Source organism: Pygocentrus nattereri, chromosome 2 (genome assembly GCF_015220715.1).
Source record: "Pygocentrus nattereri isolate fPygNat1 chromosome 2, fPygNat1.pri, whole genome shotgun sequence".
Taxonomy (NCBI): domain Eukaryota; kingdom Metazoa; phylum Chordata; class Actinopteri; order Characiformes; family Serrasalmidae; genus Pygocentrus; species Pygocentrus nattereri.
The window spans coordinates 20,951,592-20,974,116 of record NC_051212.1 but is presented as its reverse complement, the minus strand read 5'-3'; the positions used below and the strand labels follow the sequence as shown (position 1 = coordinate 20,974,116).

General features: G+C 38.5%; 2 protein-coding genes across 2 annotated transcripts; one reads left to right on the top strand and one right to left on the bottom strand.

Annotated features, from left to right (window-relative positions):
- Positions 1-741: 741 nt before the first annotated feature.
- Positions 742-5,887, bottom strand: LOC108434845 (E3 ubiquitin-protein ligase TRIM39-like). Its single transcript, XM_017710260.2, has 8 exons — positions 5,800-5,887; positions 4,049-4,135; positions 3,104-3,657; positions 2,880-2,975; positions 2,529-2,762; positions 2,311-2,443; positions 2,106-2,141; positions 742-1,567 (listed from the first exon to the last, which is right to left on the bottom strand). Exons 2-8 carry the CDS (start codon positions 4,050-4,052, stop codon positions 1,044-1,046), a joined length of 1,581 nt encoding a protein of 526 aa, XP_017565749.1. The 5' UTR covers positions 4,053-4,135; positions 5,800-5,887; the 3' UTR covers positions 742-1,043.
- Positions 5,888-9,917: 4,030 nt separating this feature from the next.
- On the top strand, positions 9,918-18,160 carry tap2a (transporter associated with antigen processing, subunit type a). The gene is made up of 11 exons (XM_017710259.2): positions 9,918-10,604; positions 10,682-10,796; positions 10,941-11,071; positions 11,517-11,722; positions 13,073-13,270; positions 13,631-13,759; positions 13,866-14,054; positions 14,665-14,838; positions 16,220-16,379; positions 16,567-16,703; positions 16,897-18,160. Exons 1-11 carry the CDS (start codon positions 10,103-10,105, stop codon positions 17,104-17,106), a joined length of 2,151 nt encoding a protein of 716 aa, XP_017565748.1. The 5' UTR covers positions 9,918-10,102; the 3' UTR covers positions 17,107-18,160.
- The last annotated feature ends 4,365 nt before the right edge of the window (positions 18,161-22,525 follow it).

The following is a 22,525-nucleotide window of genomic DNA, read 5'->3' as shown; positions in this document are numbered from 1 at the left end:
TACCCTATGGGATAGTTGGTTAGTATAAAGATTCACAAGCAGCTTCTCTGAAGAGGGCTAATGAGCCCAGCTTCAATGGCAGTATCTCAACAGCCCTCTCTTTACACCTGTTAGTCAGCTCTTCTCACGTGTGCAGTCAGACCTGACAATTAGAACGAACTGACGGACATTTATAGTGTTTATGCTATGAAACCTGCCATCACACATTAATGAGCAAACCTGTACAACGTAGTGTCTGAAATCGTTTACTACTATCACAAATTCTGTTCCCTACAGTACTGCTCTATATAGTAACTCAGATTAGATGTAGGGTTTAGTGTTTCAGAGTCCATTTCAGGAATGGTAACAGTGTCAGAGAGCATGATCACAATGGGCATCTGAAAAAAAGCATCTTCTCAATGCTTTCTCCACTTTCTCTTCACTAAATAAACCTAATGAGGCTGTATTCCATAATACAGTTATTAAAACTGACAAGGCTCTGGTCATTTAAAATGTATTTATCATGTATTATATGGTATCCTATAATAAAGAGAAGATATTCAGTTAATCAAAATGTATACAAAACATTGTTTACTATACTTATTGAGTTGAACTGGGTGTGCTAGAGTAAGCTACGCTAAAGTACAATTTAGACCTTTCTTAGTGTTTTACAGAAACATAATAGTCTCTTTTTGCTGTAACCCAGTATTTCAGTGTCAATGACCTCATAGATTACATGTTTTCATAGGTTAAAACGCAGATTTTCTTTTACAGTACAGTTTGGTGTTTACTCTTGTGGACCTCTTATGGAGTTCAATGCTTGTAAATTGTACCCGTCCTAATAAATGATGCACTTGTGTACTGCTGGACACAGATGGCTGTGGACACTCTATAATCTACTCCTCTATGTATTTTCAAAGAGAGAATAAAGTTCATTTATAACATAATTTCACATAGTTTTCATGAACTGATACAATTTTTCTCTGCACAGAAACATAAAGTATGTTTCTTACTCCCACTAAATGCAGTCATTGTTACATGCTGTGAAAATATTATTCAGTATTTCATACGGGCGAGATGATCAGTGTAGCTGAGTTTTTTTGTCCAGGGCAGAAATATGGATAGAGTTTCTCAGTGAAAAACTGACCAGTAAAAGAAAAGATATGAGATCTGGCCTCCACATCATAAAAGGAGACCAGACCCTTCTCATAATCCACAAACACACCCACCTTCTGGGGCTTCTCTTTTAGGCAGAGCCAGTGTTGGTAATTATCATAAGCCTGATACTCATTCCCATTCCTCAGAACCATAGACCAGAATCCATTGTGAGGGCACAGTGGAACCTCCTCCTTCCTGTTAATGGACTCTCTGACCACTCCTAAATTCCAATCAGTGTTCTCTTTGACCTGCACCTCATAGTAAAATCTCCCTGAGGAGAATCCCTCCTTTCCCAGAACGTAACCAAAATGTGTAAATCTTTTTGAGGTTTTTGGAAGCTTCTGTTCTGTGTCTCCATGTCTCACTTGTTTTCCATCATCAGACAGGATGAGTTCAGGATGAGCTGTGTCAGCATCAAGAGTCACATCCACTGAAAGAAATACACACTAGGTGATATGAGAATGTATGTAATAAATATATTCATAATCCAAAAGAACACAATGGGTAAACTTTATACACTCATTGGCCACTTTATTAGGTACAATTGCTCAATTGCTTGTTAACAGAAATAGCTAATCAGCCAATCACATGGCCGCACAACCATCTCTAGGGTTTACAGAGAACGGTCCGAAAAAGAGAAAATATCCAGTGAGCAGCAGTTGTTTGGACGAAAATACCTTTGTTGATGTGAGAGGTCAGAGGAGAATGGGCAGACTGGTTCGAGATGATAGAAAGGCAACAGTAAGTCAAATAACCAAGATCTCTGAGGAATGTTTCCAACACCTTGTTGAAACTATGCCATGAAAAATTAAGGCAGTTCTGAAGGCAAAAGGGGGTCCAACCTTTTAATAACAAGGTGTACCAAATAAAGTGGCCGGTGAGTGTATATACATTCTTTATTTTCATTGGTAGTAATGTTGTGACAATGTAAAGAAATATAGAAACAAAAACAGCTTTACACACCATACCTGCATACTGCTGGATCCTCTTCAGTTCTGTGGTGACTAATTACAACAAAAGACAATATTCATTAGAGCTTATAGACATAATTTGAGTCTAATCTTGGACACACAAAGAATCTCTGACTAGTAACTTTTCATGGAGCCTCGGACAAAAAGTTCTTCTGCTACAGAATTATGCCTGGAAAACAGATCAAATATAAAAGTTTGTCACCTGTTAGCTTCTCCGCCAGACTCTTCTGAAGTTTTGACAGAGCGTTGCTCACAGGCTCTACGCTCAGATGAGGGTTAATACTGATGTCAGTCCAGTTCTTGGTGTGTGGAGGTCTGCACAGTAATGGGGAAATCTACAGTCCAGCAGGAGAGAGGAGAAATCCCTCAGTATGGGCAGTGCTGTTGTGTGATGTGCTGAGAAGATAGAGGGTCACTGACCTGTAGAAGCTGTAGGTGGTCCTCAGGGTGGGAGAGCCACTGCAGCTCACTGTGCCTCCTCTTTAACTTAGTGATTTCCTGCTCCAGCTCTTTAATGAGGACTTCAGCCTGCTTCTCTGCTGATTTCTGCTTCTCCTCCATCACCTCCAGCAGCTCAGACAGGGTATTCTCAATGGAGCGGATCAGAGCAGTGAAAACTTCAACACTGTCTGCAATCTCTTTCTCTGTGTTTCTCTAATGGCAGAAGATAATTTTACTTTAATCAAACAACAGTGAATGATAAGTCTGTGAAGATAATTAAATGAAAACTGCAGAGTAAAACAATTACAGTGTATGTCACGTTTCACCCACTTTTCTGAGCTCTACTGAGTGTTTGATGTCTTTGATCTTCTTCAGTCTGTCTCGGATCATCTTCTGCACCTCTGATTGTGTCTTCACCAGCTGTGACTGTGGACAAAGAGAAAAACTGTTCTTAAATTTATTTATCCTAGGCTTGGAGTTCAAATCAATAATGTCACTGTAATTATTTTTTGTTGTTCAGATGGTTGTTTAAGGTGAACATTAATCAGTGTCACCTTTTTCTCTCCAATCTCCTTCTCTATTGAAACAGTCCTGTGAGTCTTGTGGTCTGACTGAGAGCAAAACTGACACACACGCATCTGGTCATTTTTACAGAACAGCTCTAGGGGTCTCTCATGCTTCTGGCATATGTAGTCCTGCAGGTTCTCCACTGGGTCGATTAGTTTGTGTTTCTTGAGGTTCCCAACTGTATGTGGTTCTAAATGAGACTTGCAAAAAGTTGCTCCACAGTTAAGACATGATTTCAAGGCCTTCTGCTTCACTCCAGTGCAGACCTCACAAAGAATCTCAGGTTTATTCAGACCATTTTTCTTCTTGACGTGGTCCACAACCTCTCTCAGTGTTGTATTGATCTTCAGTTCAGGTCTCTTGGTGAATTTCTCTTTACAGAATGGACAGTGGCAGTGTTGAGTGCTGTTCCAGTACTGTGTAAGGCAGGTTTTACAGAAGTTGTGTCCACATGGAGTGGAGACTGGATCAGTTAATACATCCAGACAAATAGAACACAGGAACTGATCTTCAGACAGGAGACTGCTGGAGTCACGCCCAGCTGTGTTTGACAGATAATGAGGAAAAGAAATGTAAGAAATGTATTCTTAATATAATGTTTACACATATAAAATCAACTAGTATTAACATTTTGAAAGTCTAAATTATCAGTAGGCTGCAAAGAATTTTAAGGTGTGGCATTATCTCAGTTCTCTCTTTGTGTGTCTTCAAAATTTCAGTGCAATGAATATGGTAATCTTTTAATTTTAAGATGGCTGAGTTTGTTAAGCCTTGATGATTTGACTGAATCTCTGTGTGTTATTTAAGCACTTCTCTGTAAACACCTATTTGGATTTACTGTATATACAATAAATACACTTAAGTTGAATGTGAGAATACAGGACAGTATTATTAAAGACACAGACAAATTTTGTATAAGTTGTTTGACTTACACATCTCTGGTTTATTCAGTCTCTGTCTTCTCTCTTTTGGTTGTGGTGATGAAGATTCTGCTGTGTGTTTTCTCCTGCACTTTAACCCTTTTGAGAAAAAAATAGACCACCAGTTCACATATTTCAAGAGCATGAGATGTTACTAATTACTGATTTGAGACCTTCAAATACCTGCTTACCTTGTTAACTGTAATTATACAGCGTTGTGAAAAAGTATTTTTTATCTTGTCTGCATATCTGTATTGATATACATTTTTCACATTTCACATTTGTATCTGGTCAGATTTTATTATGAATTTTTGTAGTATATATTTCATTTCTTTCATGTGTAAGGCATTAATTATGCTATTTCCAAGTATGGGAAAGCATTTGCAGATAATAAAACCCAATAAGGGGGTTCATTAGGATCAGCTGTTTGAATGCTTCTGTTAACAAGCACCTGTGATTTGCCCAATATAAATCTTGCTTTGACCCTAACGATCACAGTGACCTTGCTTGCACTGGTTGTAAAGTCAGACACATCATATCATGAACAAAGATCATTTCTGAAGACCTCTGCAAAAATGTTGTTAAAGCCTATCTGTTTGGAAAATGCTGCACAGATATTTCTTAGAAACTAGAGCCCCACCAAACCCCGATCAGAGCCATATAGTCCAAATGGAGAAAGTTTGGAACAGTCGTTAATCTTCACAGGAGTGGCTGTCCTACCAACATCTCTGCCAGAGCGAGGTGAATAAATCACCTGGGATATCACAAATACCTTGAAAGCAACATCCAAAGATCTTCAGGTCTCTCTTTCCTTGGCTATGGTCAGCATTCATTACTCAATAAGAAAGATAGTGGGCGAAAATAGGACCCATGGCAGAGGAGCAGGGTGAAAACCCTTGCTCACTAATAAGAAGAAGACACATCTTGATGGTCTCCAGGAGTTCTGGAACAATGTACAAATGAATAGAACTTCTCAGCAGAAAAGCAGATACTACACTTCACAATAGGAATTTCACAGTAAATACCTACAGTCAAGCACAGTGGTATCAGTTTGATGGTCTGGGGATGTTTAGTTGGATACTTTGTCACAGAATTTTACAGGAAAATGTCAAGTCTGTGAACTGAAGCTGAAGTGCAGTTAGACCACTGAGATGTTGTGGCAGAGTGCAGTTTGTGTGTGAAAGGCCACAAACATAGCTGAAATGGTTTTGCAAGGAGTGGCCAAAATTCCTCCACAGTGTTGTAAGACACTCATGAATAACTTTAGGATGTTCACTATTAGTGACATTCATTGCTAAAAATTATGCAACAGTGGTTAAATTCAGATATGAGAAAGACTTTTCCACAGAGCTGGGTGAACCACCATAGATAAAATGATTTTGAAACTACATGGTTTCTTTGTCTTAAGCCTCTTTTCTTCCTAATACTGTCATGAAACCAGTTTTCACTGATCATGCTCACAGGTCTTAAGTCAGTGCCTGGAACTATTATTCACACAGTGTCACTAGCTGTTCTGTTTATTTGATTGTATATGGTTTACTTAAAATCCACCACTCTCCACCTCTACATACAGACAACAGAACACAGTAATCTTTAACCATGTTCACTTAAAGTAGCTCACAAGCTTAGCATAAAATATCATTGTGTTTAAGTGTTAGAGCGACTTTGCCCTCACCTAACTTTCTTTGCACAGTGCAGGTCACTGCGTTAAAGCACACGCTGACAGGATTTGCAAAATATGAAACATTTCCTGAAGTACATACCTTTAATTCCCTCTTTGATTTCCTTAAAGTCGTCTCAAAGTTACCCGAATATCTAATAGTTACAATCAAAATCTACAGTGAAGAGGACTGTGCTAGCTCGATGAGAGCCTCCTGATTCATCTAGTTTCTCTTTCTCTGAACTAGCATGATGTCACTTCTCAGTTATCAGTGGAATGGGTTAGGCTGCAACTGGATACTTGTAAAATGTAAGTGTCAAAATAATTTTGTCTAATACATTCATTTATGTTAACCAAACTTGTGTTCCTCTGACTGTGTTCTTCTAACTGTGTTCTTGACTAGAAAATCTACTATGCAGAGGCTGGACCTCATTTACTTAATTGACCGCCAAAACAGTCATTAAGTACAAATTACGTCTTTTTCAGTGTCAGGAAAAAAAGCAATTTATATTTCAGAGGAAGCTACGCAGAAGTGCCACCAAATAAATATAATATAATGTTTTTCTGTATTTAGTGTATCCACCCTTTATTAAATATTTTTTGGGAGAATTGCTTTCAGTCAAATAAATCTGCAGGGATATTTGGCCACACCTAGAAAAATTCAGTCTTACAAGTTAGTTGCATTTTCTGTTTCTCACAATCCAAATAATCCCAAACACATTCAATGATGTTGAGGTGTGGACACTGGGGTGGTCACTCTACTGTTTTACGAACACCAGCAGCTTCATCCTTTGCTTCTTGACCTCTACATGTACTTTTAGACCCATGTTGTTGAATAGTCTTCTTTCAGTGGAGGGATGGACAGAAAAACCTGTGGATCTCAAGCAAAAGTGGAGACTGATTTTTTTCTTCTCTCTCAAAGTTGAAAGGTTTAAATAACATTTATCTGATATTAACAGTTTTGGTGGTCTACCAGCTTTATTGGAGTCCAATTTCTCTATTTCTCTAAAACTCTTCATTAGACTAAAATGGTGTGAAAATCTAGAATAAACATATACAGCATAGGGGTACTCCAGTACCAGGACTGGGAAACACTGTAATCTCAAGAAGCATGCACTCCACCAGATGGCACCAGTGACCAATGAAACATTGGCCTCTATGGCAAAAAGTGAAGGGTTGCATGTGTTTAGAATAAACGTTTAATAAAACAAGTTGTATTTAGAATTCAGTATAGAATTAGGTCCCTCTGGTCCCTCTGAAAAGAAAAATTAGTCATATTAAACATATTTTGAGGGTTGTCTTTAAATGATTAAGTAATCTCTTTTCATAACTATTACAAAGTGCATGATTAAAAGTCATTAACTGACTGAACTGTATTCCTAAGTATCCTTCAGTTAATTTTCTAATATTGTTTATTACAGACCAGATGTAATTAAGACCTCCAAGACAAAGCAACAAACATTTACTCAGGAAGATCCACTGCACTGCTTATCTTGTGATCCATTTATATTTTCATAATCAGAATCAGAATCAGAATACTTTATTGATCCCAGAGGGAAACTGCAGAAAATAAAATACATACAAAATAACAGGGACACCAAGTGTGACTGATGCAAAGCACCAGCATGTAGCACCCTAAAATTCCCTGAAAGCTTGCACTTCTCATGTCTCCACAACACTTAATAGCCATGTTAGCTAACACAAGGTCATTTTCACTCTGGTTACTAAACTGCCAGCAGCTCTGCACAATTCAAATGAAAAAGAACATGTTAAATGGAAATGTTTTCTCATGGTTACATTAAAATTTCCTTGTCAAATATGCACTTTTGGACTTAAAATAAAAATTCTATTTGAATTGTACCATTTTAATTAGCCATTTCCAACTCTATTAACATTTCATAACAGACATTTAGATGCTTTCCAAGTAGCTTTATTTAATTCAAATGTTTTTCCAGAACTGCATACTTATGCTTTATGTGATTATGCAATTGTGGTTTTAAAAATGCTTTTTGCATTTACATATTCCTGCCTACTCTGCTTCTCTGTGGCAAAATGCCTTTGAAAAAGCATTCGTCCCAACAGCACAGCTTGGACCATGATGGCTGATTTAACGTTACAAGATGGGGTGTAACACAGCAATATATCTTCTTTGTTGCTGTGTGTTTATACACCTCCCACAAAGAATCTTTAATTGAACATGTGGCAGATTTTTGTTTGAATCAGTGGTTCTGATCGTAGGCTACAGATCGAGATTAATCCAGCACTGAGAGTTATCTTCTGAAGTACACAGTGAGCATCAGACGTTGACATATCGCTGGGTTCCACCTTCTCGGTTACCAGCAAATTAAATAACACCAGCAGTCACAGCAGCTGAGCCTAACAGCTGCTGTCCCATGTCGGGATGACTGACAGTTTAGGACGTTCATGAAAATGAACATTGTTTCCATGCTATATCAAACTCCTGTTTTTAAAAAAAAGTTAGTTTGACAGTAGTCGCAGTGAAAAGACAGGCGGTAGTCAAAAAAAAAAAATAATAAAATACAGAAAAAGACATAAGAAACAATATCAGGCAACCAGATCCAGGCAAAGACAAAAGTCCAAAAGGACGGCCAGGAAACACAGAAAGCAAAAATATGGACAGGAACGCTCAGCAGCTCTACGGAGAGAAGCACAGCCCACATCTATTCTATACTAAAGCCTGGCCTAAACTGCATCTAGTCATATGACATTCATCACATGTGGTTAGTAGTCGGGTGAACTGGAGCATTGATTGGTGGATCAGGGGAGGGTTCATGGGTCATGTGATTTCCCAGAGAGTTCTGGGAAATGGAGTCTCTGCGTACGTCAAAGCCAAGAGGAGGTGTGAGAGTTGTCTTGACAGCTCAATTGGAACACATTTTATTTGCATTTAAGCTAAATGAGGAAACACAGTAAAGCAAAATCTTACTAAATAAATTTCTGAAAAAAAATAGTAAAGGTATTAAAGGTGATTGTGAAAGTCTTCTCGCTATTTTAGCCTTATGTTTAATTGTTTTGTGTGTAGAAAGTGCCGTTGGGTTGCTGCTCAATTTCGTCTTACACTGTGCAATGACAATAAAGGCATCGTATCTTATCTTTTCTTATCTTAACAGCGCACCGCCACAGTCTGAGCTCTGATCGGACCCGCTGCGTACGCCTTACTGTGTCTTTAAGTACGACTCATCTGTTGCTAGGTAAACACAACATGAGCAGGTTTGAGACAGACAGTCCTGCTCAGGGGCTGCTAACACAGAGAGGGTGTGCTCTTTATACTAGCAAACCAAGTAATAATCATTCAAAACTGGTGTTTTCTTACAGGCATGTATGTTTGCACGTTTGACAGAAAAATAAATGTTTCACTTACACACTTTGAAAAAAATATACATGCAGCTTTGCTTCAGACTCAAAATGAAAGCAAAACTCAAAAGACCAGGATTGGCAGGAAAAGGCACAGTTTCTTATATCGAAGATTATAGCTGTCAACAAGCAAACAAGCACTGATCCTGAGGTGGTCCAAGGGCAAGAAGGGGTCATCACCTGACTTTTTCTTGCCCCTCCCAAACATTTCAAACATTTGATTTGCCACCTCAAACACCCACATTTCCAAACCATAGATCATTTCTTTAATTTGTTTGTCACCTCCTTATTCGCATCATTATTAAATTAATGATTTTTTCTTATCAAAAATTCTTCCCTTATTTCCAAGCCAAGAATGAATGTGTTTTTTAAGTAATTACAGGCCAATGCCATACTCAGGCCAAGGCCTTTGGGCTTTATTTACTATATCTACTTAATGTATGTGGTTTCAATGAAGTTTCTGCTAGAAATGTGCTTTTCCTTTTCAAAGCCATTTCAAAGAGTCTCACTGTGTTTATGCCCCAACAGGTCACAGCCTTTGATGAGGCCTTGGCACACACCAGTACACCACGTTGCCCCGTACTCAAGGTCAGTTACACATGCTCTCTCTCTCTCTCTCTCTCTCTCTCTCTCTCACTCACACACACACACACACACACACACACACACAGTGAGAACTAACCATACACAGCTAGAGCCATACAGGACAATACGAGTAGTTATGAATAAAGTAATCTGCTACTTAAACAAACTTTAAAAACTCTTTTACATAATCAAAAAAGCTCCCTCATCCACCAGTTTCATGTTCTTTGTGTTTCTGTGCTCTGGTGAAGAGGAATTCCCCTCTCATGCAGTGAAAGTGAAACTGAAAGAAGCTGAAGCTTATAAGCTCCTAGTAGCTGTCAGATAACCGTAAAACGAAGACGGCTGCATTTCTTTGAATGCCCTGGACAGTGAGTGTTTGAGGTGTAGGCTCGTAAACGCAGCGTGGTCACCGCGGTCTCATCGCAGCTCTCACCGGTCAGTAAAACATGCGAAACGTTCTGGTTTTCGTTCTAACGGTATGTCTGGACTTTATCATCATCTGTGCGCTGGATTTTGTAGGCGCACACCTGAGATCTCGGGATAAGAGTCTGGACGGTAGTGATAACCTGCTGAGGCAGTGGCTGGAGTCAGTAGTGCGGTGTGTATTTCTGTACGGAGTCCTCCTCCCGTGTGAGGACGCTAAAAGGCCGGTGGTGAAGCGATGGCTTTTAGCTCACTGTTTCATAGGACCGGTGTGGGAAACGGGTCGCTTAACTGCTTTTGGAAACTTTCCGCTGGCGAAGGTCGACACATGGCTGGTCGGTAGCGTCGCTGCTGCTCTGGGATGCCTATTTTGGGAGACTCTGTTGCCTGATTCCAGCGAGGAAAGAAACGGAAAAGACAAGAAGCAGAAGGCTCGTGTCCTCTTCATGAGAGTGGTCCGTTTCTACAAGCCTGACTACCTTCTTATGATCGGGGCGTCTGTGTTTCTAGCCTTAGCTGTGCTCTGTAAGTACTGTGTTCATTTTGGTTGTTTGTACAATCAGTGAGTGAAGCATCCGAGCTCAGCTCATATTGTTCTTCAGGTGAGATGTTCATTCCACTGTACACTGGAAAGCTGATCGACATCCTGGGAGCTGAGTACCACCGGGGGGATTTCCAAACTGCAATAATATTCATGACGCTGTTCTCTTTTGGAAGGTCAGTAAAATAAACAGGACACAGTGAGGTGTATTACCTGTGTTCCTGTAAAGCTAAGCAGCTCTGTATTCACTACACAACACGCAGCAGCTGATGCTTGTGTTAACTGGAGCTTAACCAAGCCCGTCTTCTGTCTTTCTTCAGCTCTTTCAGTGCAGGCTGCCGAGGAGGCCTCTTCATGTGTGCTATTGGGAGCTTCATTCGTAGAGTGAAGCTTCAGCTCTTCGGCTCCCTGGTTAGGCAAGACGTTGGCTTCTTTGAGGTTACAAAGACAGGTACACACTTACATGATGCTCTGAGATTTCCTTCCCTCATTCTTAGACTGCTCATACCCAAAGTCTCACTTCTGAACCGTTGATATTGTTTAAAGCCAACATTAAGTCAAAACTGACCCTTTTACCCTGTCAGTTCATGTCGTTGGTCATATTGTGATTAATCATATATCATTTAAAATATACAATTTGGTTTAATAGCATTTTTGACTGAAGTGTAGTGAGTATTTTAGTAGCCACAAACCACTAAAATAGAGTCTTTGAATGGAATCAGCTTTCTTGTGGCATTTTAGCATGAAAGTCCTTTTATGATCTTTCATGTGCTTTTAAACTCCTCTTACCATAGAGCTTTACTCCCTAAGCCGTGTGACATGGTCATGTACAACACATAAATTGTATTTGACTGCAATAGTTGCCAAACCTTGTGATGTTGCACATTTTATTGCAGGTGACATCACATCCAGATTGTCCACAGACACCACTCTGATGGCCCGAGCTGTAGCCCTGAATGTGAATGTTCTTCTGCGGACATTCATTAAAACCATAGGCATGCTATACCTGATGTTCAGCCTTTCCTGGAAGCTGACACTGCTGATGCTGATGGAGACACCTTTGACTGGCCTGTTACAGAACATCTATGACACACATTATCAGGTACTTATCAAACAGGCTTAGATATAAACATTCTCAGTGAGGAGGTCCAGCACTTCCATACTAAACACGCTTTAGTTCAATGTCTCATATATTTGTGAGAGGTGAAATAGTTCATGGTTTAGGACATTTGTCCACCAAAAGAAGAAACAGTGCCCACCAATGTCTAAACAAATGCTTGCATGAAAATGTAGCAGCCCTGAAGTGATTTCATTCACCAAATTTGTCAGAGCTGCTTTGCCAGTCTTTCCATCATAGCACTGATTCCTCAAAAGAAAACAGCTAACATTTGTATTTGGTGATCTAGAGGCCATCACAATCTTTATTTCAGCAAAGAACCTGCCACAGAAGTGGGTGGGTGGTTCTGTTTCTGGGACACTTATCACCTCTTATCATTTTAAGTAAGCTACTGCTGTGTTTCAGAATTTGTGTAAAGTATTTACAGTGAATGAAGTATAAATATTTGAATTAATAATTTATAGAGATAGTACAGTACCACTTTTTCCTTTCTGATACCAATGCCAATATCGAAGCAAGGAGAAAACATGATGATGATAATAGATAATAATGGTACAGTTTTACATTACGATTTCATACCTATTGAAATCGTTACACCCTGAGAACCATTTATCAAAGAACTCTCGAGCCTGTGTGATGATTTATATCACAGAGACATGCTAGTTGGCGTTGCCATTTTAGAGACATTGTTCTGGTTTCCCTGAAACTTTTGCTGATATTATGTACTATAGAGATATCAAAAATCCTTGCAGTCACTCAACAAGTGATGTTTTTCTTAAACTGCTGGATTATTCACTGTTTGTTTGGATTTACAAATTACTCATGTTTTTATTTGCATCTCATATACTGTCCCAACTTTTTTGGAATTGTGGTCTGTATTTTTCTGCCATTACTGAATATAACTTAGTGACCACATATTTATGTTGGCAGTGATGCTTAGCAAGAGGCATGATGGCAGTAAGTTAACAATGATGTTATCATACTGCATATGCTGACCTATGTAAAAAAAAAAAGTATTGTTGCCATGCCTTGACAAGATTACTATGCATCGCATGGTTCAAAAGGACCAGAGAAGTCATAACTTTGGATGAAAACCTATGATGTGATGTGTTTGTGACATTTACCATGTAATTTTCAGGACCTATTAGTGCTGACACAAGACACTCTGACCCTCTAAATGAGTGGTCTCTAGCATAAACAATACATAATGCATGTTACTGAATGCATTTGTACTGTCTACAAACTGCTAGCCAGCTACAGAATGCCTTTTACTTTGTAAAGCTTTCAAAACTAGCTAAGAAACAGAAGAAAATTGCTTGTTTATGTTTACTGTAGAGGCTCTCAAAGGAGGTGCAGGACTCTATGGCAAGAACCAATGATGCTGCAGGGGAGACCGTGTCAGGCATCAGGACAGTAAAGAGCTTTAACTCAGAGCAGAGCGAGTCATGTCGTTATGATGACCGGTTGATGGACACCCATAATCTAAAGACTCGGCGGGGTACAGTCAGGGCAGTTTACCTACTGGTGAGAAGGGTGAGTATGAAATTAAGCCCCTCCATTGTTTATGTAATTTGATTATTTTATTTAATTGTAATTATTATTTATATCCTTTAAAGTGTTACTTATTTCCTTTACATTTTTGCTTTATTTAATTGTTAAATTCATTCTGACCAAATTCATTCTCACCATTATTGTTCCTTTTGCCTTTTTCCTTATGCCTTAAATGTCATTTCTGAGTAAGGCTACAGCTTAAACCAGTGTATGCATTCAGAGTATTCACAGTATTCAACACTCTTGCTTTTCTGATCGTGGCATTATTGCTAATCTCAGGCCTCTCCCACTGAGTGTATTTGGATGTGAAACTGTATGTCTATGTATGTGTGTCATTTTCAGCTGGTGGATTTGGGAATGCAGGTGGCTATGCTACACTATGGCAGGCAGTTTATCCAGTATGGACAAATGACCACAGGCAATCTGGTCTCATTTATTCTCTACCAGTCTAACCTGGGCCAAAACATTAGGGTATGTCTACCTTTGACTGTACCTAAAGAAGAAAGGTGGGAGACTTCAGAAGCTGCAAAACCTTTATAATAGCAACCTGCAAAACCTTTTGTTATATCTCTCTCAGACATTGATTTACATATTTGGAGACATGCTGAACTCTGTGGGTGCAGCTGGGAAGGTGTTTGAGTACCTGGACCGCAAGCCTGAAGTGAGCACTGATGGGACGCTTCAGTCAGAGAAGCTAAAGGGACATGTCAGCTTTCAGAAGCTCAATTTCTCCTATCCAACTCGGCCTGACCACAATGTGCTAAAGGTACAGCTCTTACATCAGCTGATGTTCAGTTAACCTGCGACAAGATCACAGAGCAAAATATTTCACTTGCTTTTTTTGTATTATCAGTTGCAACACACTTGACTAATTTCTGACAGCCCACCTTAAATAAGATTCATAAGCATTTTTTATGAGTAAGATTCTCATCGCTTTATATCTCCAAAATTGTAACTTTACAGGAAAAGGAAAAAAAAACAACTTTATTTTTAATGCACTCAGTAGAACCAGTCTTTTTGGGCTGCTTCTTTTTGTCCATTCTTCATGAAATTTATACACAATGTAAAGAGCAACAGTTTTTGAAATTATGTCAAAAACTGAAAAACAAAAATGGAGATACAAGGTTTTCTTTCAAGAGCCACAATAAGAAGGTTTCACCCTCTTTCTGTTACCTGAATGTAATAAACATGCTAATATGCAAGCCATTAAGCACATTTTACAACAAAAAATGTCAATTCATGTATAATTCATTATGAAAAATATGACATGCTAACACACAACATGCTGTTGTTTTTGAAATTTAACCATTTTGTAGTTTCAAATGTAATTATCAGGAAAGAAACATTAAATTAAATCCTGGATGTTGTTGTTTCAGGACTTCTCTTTGGAGCTAAAACCAGGTCAAATGACTGCCCTGGTAGGGATTTCTGGTGGGGGGAAAAGTACTTGTGTGAGTTTACTGCAGAGGTTCTACCAGCCCCAAGAAGGACAGATCTTACTGGATGGACAGCCTCTACAGAACTATGAGCACAAGTACCTGCACAGCAGGGTAAGATACTTGTACTTGGATCACAAGATATTATTGAAAACGCACAGTAGTGTCACTGTAGACTACATAAGACATTCAAATATGGAATTTTGTATTAATGTAAGCTGTGGATTTGAGAAAATGCCTGGAAACCCACCAAAAAATTCAAATTTGAATGTCCCTACTTTAGCAGTAGAGCTGTAATACTGAAGTCCAGTCTCAAAACCTATCGTCAAGTTTATGTAGCCACATTCAGTTGCAATGACTGAGAAACAAAATCAAACATTTGTTCATACGTTGAGCCTGTCCATGTAAATGGGCTGGTACTGAATTTGACAACCTGGTGTAACTGTGTTCTAAATGATAAGTCTTATGATTTAGTTTTTCTAACTGTCTGTTGTTAAATGTACTCTAAAGACATACATTTGCACATATTGCTAACCAGAGATGAATTGATTAGTTATGTTAGATATAGTGGTTTAGTTTGAAAAGCATGTTTTTAAAAATTGGACTGGGTGGCATTGAACCTGGCAATAAAGTGTTGCACAGAGGTGAATCATTTCACAGTAACCTGTAAGCCAGATGATTCAAAACAGATGATTCAACAATTCAATTTTTATTTCTGTCAGAAAATAATCAGAAGTTATTTTAATATTACATTTACAGCATTTGGCAGATGCTGTTATTCAGAGCGACTTACAATTTTATCATTTTTTACACAGGTTGGTGAAGGTAGTGTTAGGAGCCTTGCCCAATGACTTTTATTGCTATAGCGTAGGGTGCCTGCCCAGGCAGGAGATTGAATCCCAGTCTCCAGTGTAGAAGGCAGAGGTGTTACCCACTACACAATTTTGATGCCAAAACTGTCAAACAAGGATTGGTTAAAATAGCCAAGTGATATATTGACTCAATTAAAAGAACAAGACAGAAGCAGATAGGCTGTTGTTTTTAATCACATTTTTTCATAGTATTTCATGGCACAAACACTGGTTGGATTTCTTTAAACAGGCCCAGGTTGGATTTATTCAGAGCTGGAATTGGTTGCATGCATTTAAAACAGGTTTTGGTCGCATCTATTTTGAATGGGTGTTAAATGTAAAGAAACTTTCAGTCCATACCACATTTGTGTTTTGAAGTAGAAGAGGAGTACTTTATTATGTTATTTTTGTCCATACACTTGTCCACAGACAGTAATTTGTACTGGAAGGAGGTAAAGACTAATTAAGCTACAGTGGTACAGAAGGCAACTTGATTTTTTGATGAAGTTTTGTTTGGGACCTAGTCTCATTCTCATGTGGAGTCAGTCTTGACTTGGTCTCACTCTGATTTGGATTTATCATTTAGCAATAATTTATTATATTTTGATCAAAATGGTTGCATTCATAAATGTCACCTTTTGCAGATTGCTGTGGTGGGTCAGGAACCTGTTCTCTTCTCTGGTACAGTAAAAGACAATATTGCCTATGGCCTATCTAACTGCTCACTTGAGAGCATCCAGGAAGCAGCTCGTAAGGCCAATGCTCATGATTTCATCTGTGAGTTACAGAAGGGATATGACACAGGTAAATATACTGGCTTAGATCTTGAAATTGCTGTACATGACAATTAAATGAGCAAGCATATAAGGTGGCATAGAACTACAAATGCCGCATGATTTACCATAGTCTTTACATTGTGATTTTGACAACACTAACTCATTAGAAGGTAATCTTAAAAACAATGTGATTCTGAAAAAATGCTGTTCAATAGATGTAGGTGAACGAGGAGGACTTCTTGGTAGCAGTCAGAAGCAACGCATTGCCATTGCCAGAGCTCTGATCAGACAGCCACAGGTTCTCTTACTGGATGAGATCACCAGCTTTCTGGATGCCAAAAGTGAACAAGCGGTAAACATACAAGCACACACACACACACACACACACACACACACACACACACACACACACACACACACACACACACACACACACACACACACAGTGCACAGTACAGTGAGAGAAACAATGTTTCTCTGTAACACGTGTAATACATGTAACAGATTAAAAAACATGTAACATCATGCTTCTGAATATTTCACAGATTCAAGATGTCTTGGCCAACTGCCCCAACCAGACCTTAATGGTGATTGCACATAGATTGAAGACCATTGAGAAGGCAGACCAGATCATTGTGATTGAACAGGGGACAGTGCTTGAGCAAGGCACTCACCAGGAACTGATGGAGAAGAAAGGGCATTACTATAAACAGAAAGAGAGAATCTTTGCTGAAGATACTACTAATCTATGTTAGGATACAAAGCTAAGAGACTGTAGACTAATGAATATTTTAATAACAAAAGCTGAGGCACCACCAGTCTTTCATACAGCCATAATAATAACAATGACAATAGATGTAGTTGGCATTGTACATAGTTTCTCATGGTTTTTTAAGTTGTGCTGTCGTCATTGTTGTTCAAGTATGATCAAGTATTGATGAAGTACTTGTATTGCTGATCTTTCTTGTGTTTATTTGCTGCTCTTAAAAAATGGAAAAATGGTCTTTTGTTAAAAAGAAACATGCTGCCTGTGCTGAAAGGGCAGTAATTAATTGTTGGTTACTTCAGTTGATGTGTTGTCATGTCTTGACAAAAACAGTGTATGTGTATTTCCCAATTCCAGGAAAATGGGATGTTGCCTTTATTACTAGTACAAATGATGCATAAATATTTCTGTTCTTATACACTGTAAAACATTTGCCCACAACATTGCCCAGCGATAACTGAAGTGCTTGTCCTGCATTCGAAACTAGGATAGAGCTTGAAAAGGATAGAGCTTGAGTTCTATACAGGTGCCTTTAGTGCCTAGAAACAATGACCACTTCTGAAGCAATGTGCTTGAAATTTTATTGTCGTAGTCTAAAGAAAATACACTCCTAAAATACAGTGCCTCCCTGGGGTTCTTCTGTAGATTTTGTCAGATGAAAAATTCCAGGTGCCAAACTGATCTCCCTGCAGTCCAGACCTGTCACCCACTGAAAATATTTGGCGCATTACTAAACTAAAAATACACCAAAGGAGACCCTGAACTGTTGCGTAGCTCAAATCCTATATCAAGCAAAAATGGAAATGCTTCACTTTCAAAACTACAGGAATTAGTCTCCATATTATAACACTTGCAGAGTGTTGTTAAAAGAAGAGTTCATGCATCACAGTGACATGACATTGTTCCAACTTTTTAAAAAATGTGTTTCAGGTATCAAATTCAAAATGGGTAAATAATTTTCAAAAAACAAAATTTCTAAGTTTCTATGTTTGACATGTCTAGTTGTAATATTTTGAAATAAATTTGGGTGTAAATGATTTGTACAGCATTGCATTCTGTTTTTATTTACATTTTGCACAGCGTCACAACTTTTTTGGAAATAAAAGTGCAAATAAATGTTAAGTGGACCTGATTAAATGGACAATTAGAATGAGTGTTGATACAACATGAATATCTAGTGGTCAGTGAGTGTAGGTGTTTACATGTGTCTGTTTTGTGCTAGGGTTCTGAATACTAATGAATTATCTTACTCCTTTTTAAAGCTTGGCTTTGTGCATCTACCTCAAAGGTGTATGCCCATGCCATCCATGTGCACTTGGCTTCAGCACCCTGGAAAATCCCTTATACTCACTCCCTTTCACTTTCTTTTCACATTTTTGTTTGGTCCTTCCACATGTTTGCTGTAGCATCTGATTCAGCTCTGGTTGGTGACATGCCAAAGCCAAGCCTAGTATTTAATGTCTACTGAGGAGGGGATTTAGATCAGAATTTAGATGAGAAATAGGCTCTCTGAGACTTTATGCTCTCTCTCTCTCACTCTCTCTCTCTCTCTCTCTCTCTCTCTCTCTCTCTCACACACACACACACACACACACACACACACACACACACACACACACACACACACACACACAATTAGCTGCTAATATTTCAATCAACAATTCAGCAGCACACTACAGTCACACTTGCCTAACTAGCTACACAGGCCAAAATGTTATAGGTCTTCTAAAGTTCACTATAAAGTTAAACTTGTAATGTGTCAGTTTCTTTTCTGTGTTAAAAAATGGAGGCTAGTATTTTTATTCAGCGTTGGCATTTCAATATTAGCTCTGTAGTGATGATAGTCTATCAATGACGCATCTGCCAGCCTCTGACTTTCAGATATGTATTCTGATGGATGCTTCATTTTTATGCTCTCCCAAATACATTGTATTTCCTGCCTTTTCAAATTCATCATTGATCCAGTTTGTCTCTTTATTATGAAAACAAGTACCCATTACAAGAATGACAAACTAATTTACAGTGTATGCAGTAGGATGGCCTGTCAGTTCCCTGGTGTGACTCTGATATTGTGGAAAGTCCCTTCATTACGTGTATGTTGAGTTGTTAGACAAGCTGAGACTGTCCTCAATTGTCTATTTGGGAAAAAAGTTATTTACACATATTAAACTGCAAAAAAAAAAACATGGCTTAAAGTTTTCCATCTGAGAACCTCTGGTGCCACACCAGATCATTTTAGATAAAAAAAGGATAAAACAGATTCTACTTCCAGTCTTAATATCTGATCGGCATTCAAAGCTATTTTAAAATATTCAATGTAAGCACACTTCTGACCACCTCACCACAATGGACCACTGTATTACTGCGCTATGTCACGAAAAATCCTTGTGCTGTTAATGGAATAATCTATGATTGTAATGCTGCTTGCTTGGACCGCTGAGTGTACAGATAAAGCAACCTGCTCTTGTTTAAACTGAGGGGCCTACAACTTATTTTCTTAACTAGATTTAGGCAGATCAGCTAGCCAACAGGCTAAAGGATAGCAAACATAGCAGCAGTACAACAATCATTTGAAGTTCAAGTATCTGCAGAACTACATGGCTGTAGTTTGTAACCATCAGTATTTCATTGAAATATAACAGCAGTGACCAGTAATGATTTATTCTGTAATTTTTGTTACTATGTTAATGACTGGGTGCTATGCTCATGATTTGCTGTTGCTGAAGAGAATTGTCATTTTGAAGAGCATCACTGACGTCAAGATCGGATGTGATTTGATTGACCAAGCTGTGTGTCATGCTTACCCCAATGTCAAACAGTGGAGGATTTCCTTTATACTAGAGAGAATCTCTGAACACGTGCATTCAGACGTGAGCTTCAATTAAGTGGCTAACATCTTATCAACTGGAATGTTTTCCAGACCACCACTACCTAGCTGAGTGCCAGGAAATGCTCCAAAACGAGTCAGTCCAAGGCCATCGCTGAAACGTACTAGTCCAAGAGAGAGAAAGAGAACATTTATTCCCACTTTAACTGATTAACTGAGTGGGTGAGCTACAACGAAGAACACGGGATGTTCTGCAAACGTTACTTTGGCGGAAAAGTAAGTAGCTAGGAAGCTAGTTAAACTACATAGGCTACAAAAGTAAAACCAAACTGCACGGTCTACTCAAACGATATTATATAAAGTTAAGAAGCAGAACTCAGAGCTTTATTTTAGTGGCTTTTACTAAACTTTAGCACTCCAGCTATTTACTTAGCACTTATACTAGCTTTTTACCTCAGACGAACATTGTGTATGTGTGTGTGTGTGTGTGTGTGTGTGTGTGTGTGTGTGTGTGAGAGAGAGAGAGAGAGAGAGAGAGAGAGAGAGAGAGAGAGAGAGAGAGAGAGAGAGAGAGAGAAATAGAAAGGTGACAGCTATCAGCAGCAGAAAGTGAAACGGGAGGCCTTAAACAAACATGACAGTGAAATGGACAGAGTGAAAATCGTGAAGTTAAACTCGACAGAATGAAAACAGTCAATATTTTTATGGTAGTATCACTGTGTTTACTATTTATCTAGCCTGCATCGTGGAGGGGTACATGGTTTCAGGCTGTTGGCAGCCTGTCATGGTGAACCAATGGGCATGATGACACACTTCTCGTTTCTTGCCTGCTTGTTTGTCTCCTGGTAGAACAGGTTTATTCATGAGTTTGCTTTGCCATCCGCTGCTTTTCTTTGCTGCCATCTACTGGTCGTTAAAGTTGTTGCACTCTGAAAGAGTGAGGACAGATTGAGAGCTAACTAACACAGATTTGTTGCAGGACTTTTATTTGCCATGTATAAATACTGATGTTGGTTCTGAAATCCAGCTATTTAACTGGTCTGGAGTCAGTCTTCCTTCATCCACTTAGCTAGAGCCACAGAGAGCTGTTTGACTGAGTTTGGTTTTAATTTAGTCTGCATGTCCACAGAACAGGCCTCCATAACACTCACCCAGTGTCTAGACTAATATGTTAAGGAGCACTTGCCTTCATTATGGCATCTTAAAACTAGTTTTCCGTCTGGGTAGAGTGCTCTCTCCACAGTAAAAGACAAAAAGTCGGCGTGTTTGTTTCAGTGATTCATTGGGTGCACAGTGTTAAGGCTTTGTGTTTATAATAGGGGTTGACTCTGGAACAATAACTCCTTCAATTAACCAATATCAACAGTGATCAGAAATTGGTTATTTGATTAATGGTTAGTTCTAAGTGTTCTTTTTTTTATTTAAATCTTTTTTTAATTGATAATTTGGCTCAAAATACCAAATGGATTATGCTATTGGGATAAATAAAACATTCTTATTCAATGTGGAGTAATAATAAACTTATGCTTATACATACCAAGAACATTGCACACATTGTAGTTATTGTAAGAAAATGTCAGATTTCACACAGAGAGGAAAAAAACAAAAATTCTCCAATAAACAGCAACAAAACCAAGTGTTGGGTTGGTGTGATATAATATACTTGTGTTTAATAGTGAAAAGTCTCTAGAATGTTCTCTGTTCACGCTGTTCTAGAACATCATGGGTACTTGGTAAGTGGTGAAAGCTGTTCTTCATTAATCTATTTTTTTTTTTTGCAGAAAACAGTTCCAAAGCAGTTTGGAATGAATATTTGACAGCCTTTTAAACCTAGGTATATTATGCATTGGTCTGGCCTTACATAGAATTTTGCTATCCCAATTTCCCAAATTCCAAAGTAAAAATGCATGGAAGTCATGCCACGAATACGTGCAAAAGAGTTCTTCAATGATGCATTTGACTTAATTTACTAATTTAACGGATTGTTACATACAGTGGCACATGACAGGTCTAAAATGAAAGAAAACAACAAAAAGAAACCAACAAAGAATGTGTTAAATATTTAGTGCTGACAGCATGACCAGATGTGGGATCATGGTTTTGTAGTCAGGAAGTTCTAATCTGTCTTTGGTAACACAAGTGAACCCAGAGTACTCAGAGTAAAGTCACCAAATACTATTAAATGCCCATTAGGTGAATCAGACTCGAAACTCTCTTTAAACTCTCTTTGAGGCTATTCTTTACTCTCAGAGATGAGGATAAAATCCAGTGCTATTATTTTTTTTTTCCTGTGTGTTTTGTCCATTAACATTTAAGAACGGCCTACTTTCACAGGAAAAGGCCACTTGACTGACATGACCACAGACTGTTGTTTTAGTGTACAGGACTAAAATCAAAGAAATTTGCATGCAGCAAATTGGTATGCTAAGTGCTTCAAAGGAAACTTCGAAGGAAACTCTTGAGTAGTTTTCAAAAGATGTAAACAATGACCTTCACGAACTTTTATTTTTTTTTAATTCAGCGACTGTATTACTTCAGAATGCTCAGTCACAACATGAAGAAAGTGGGTAACTGACTTGCT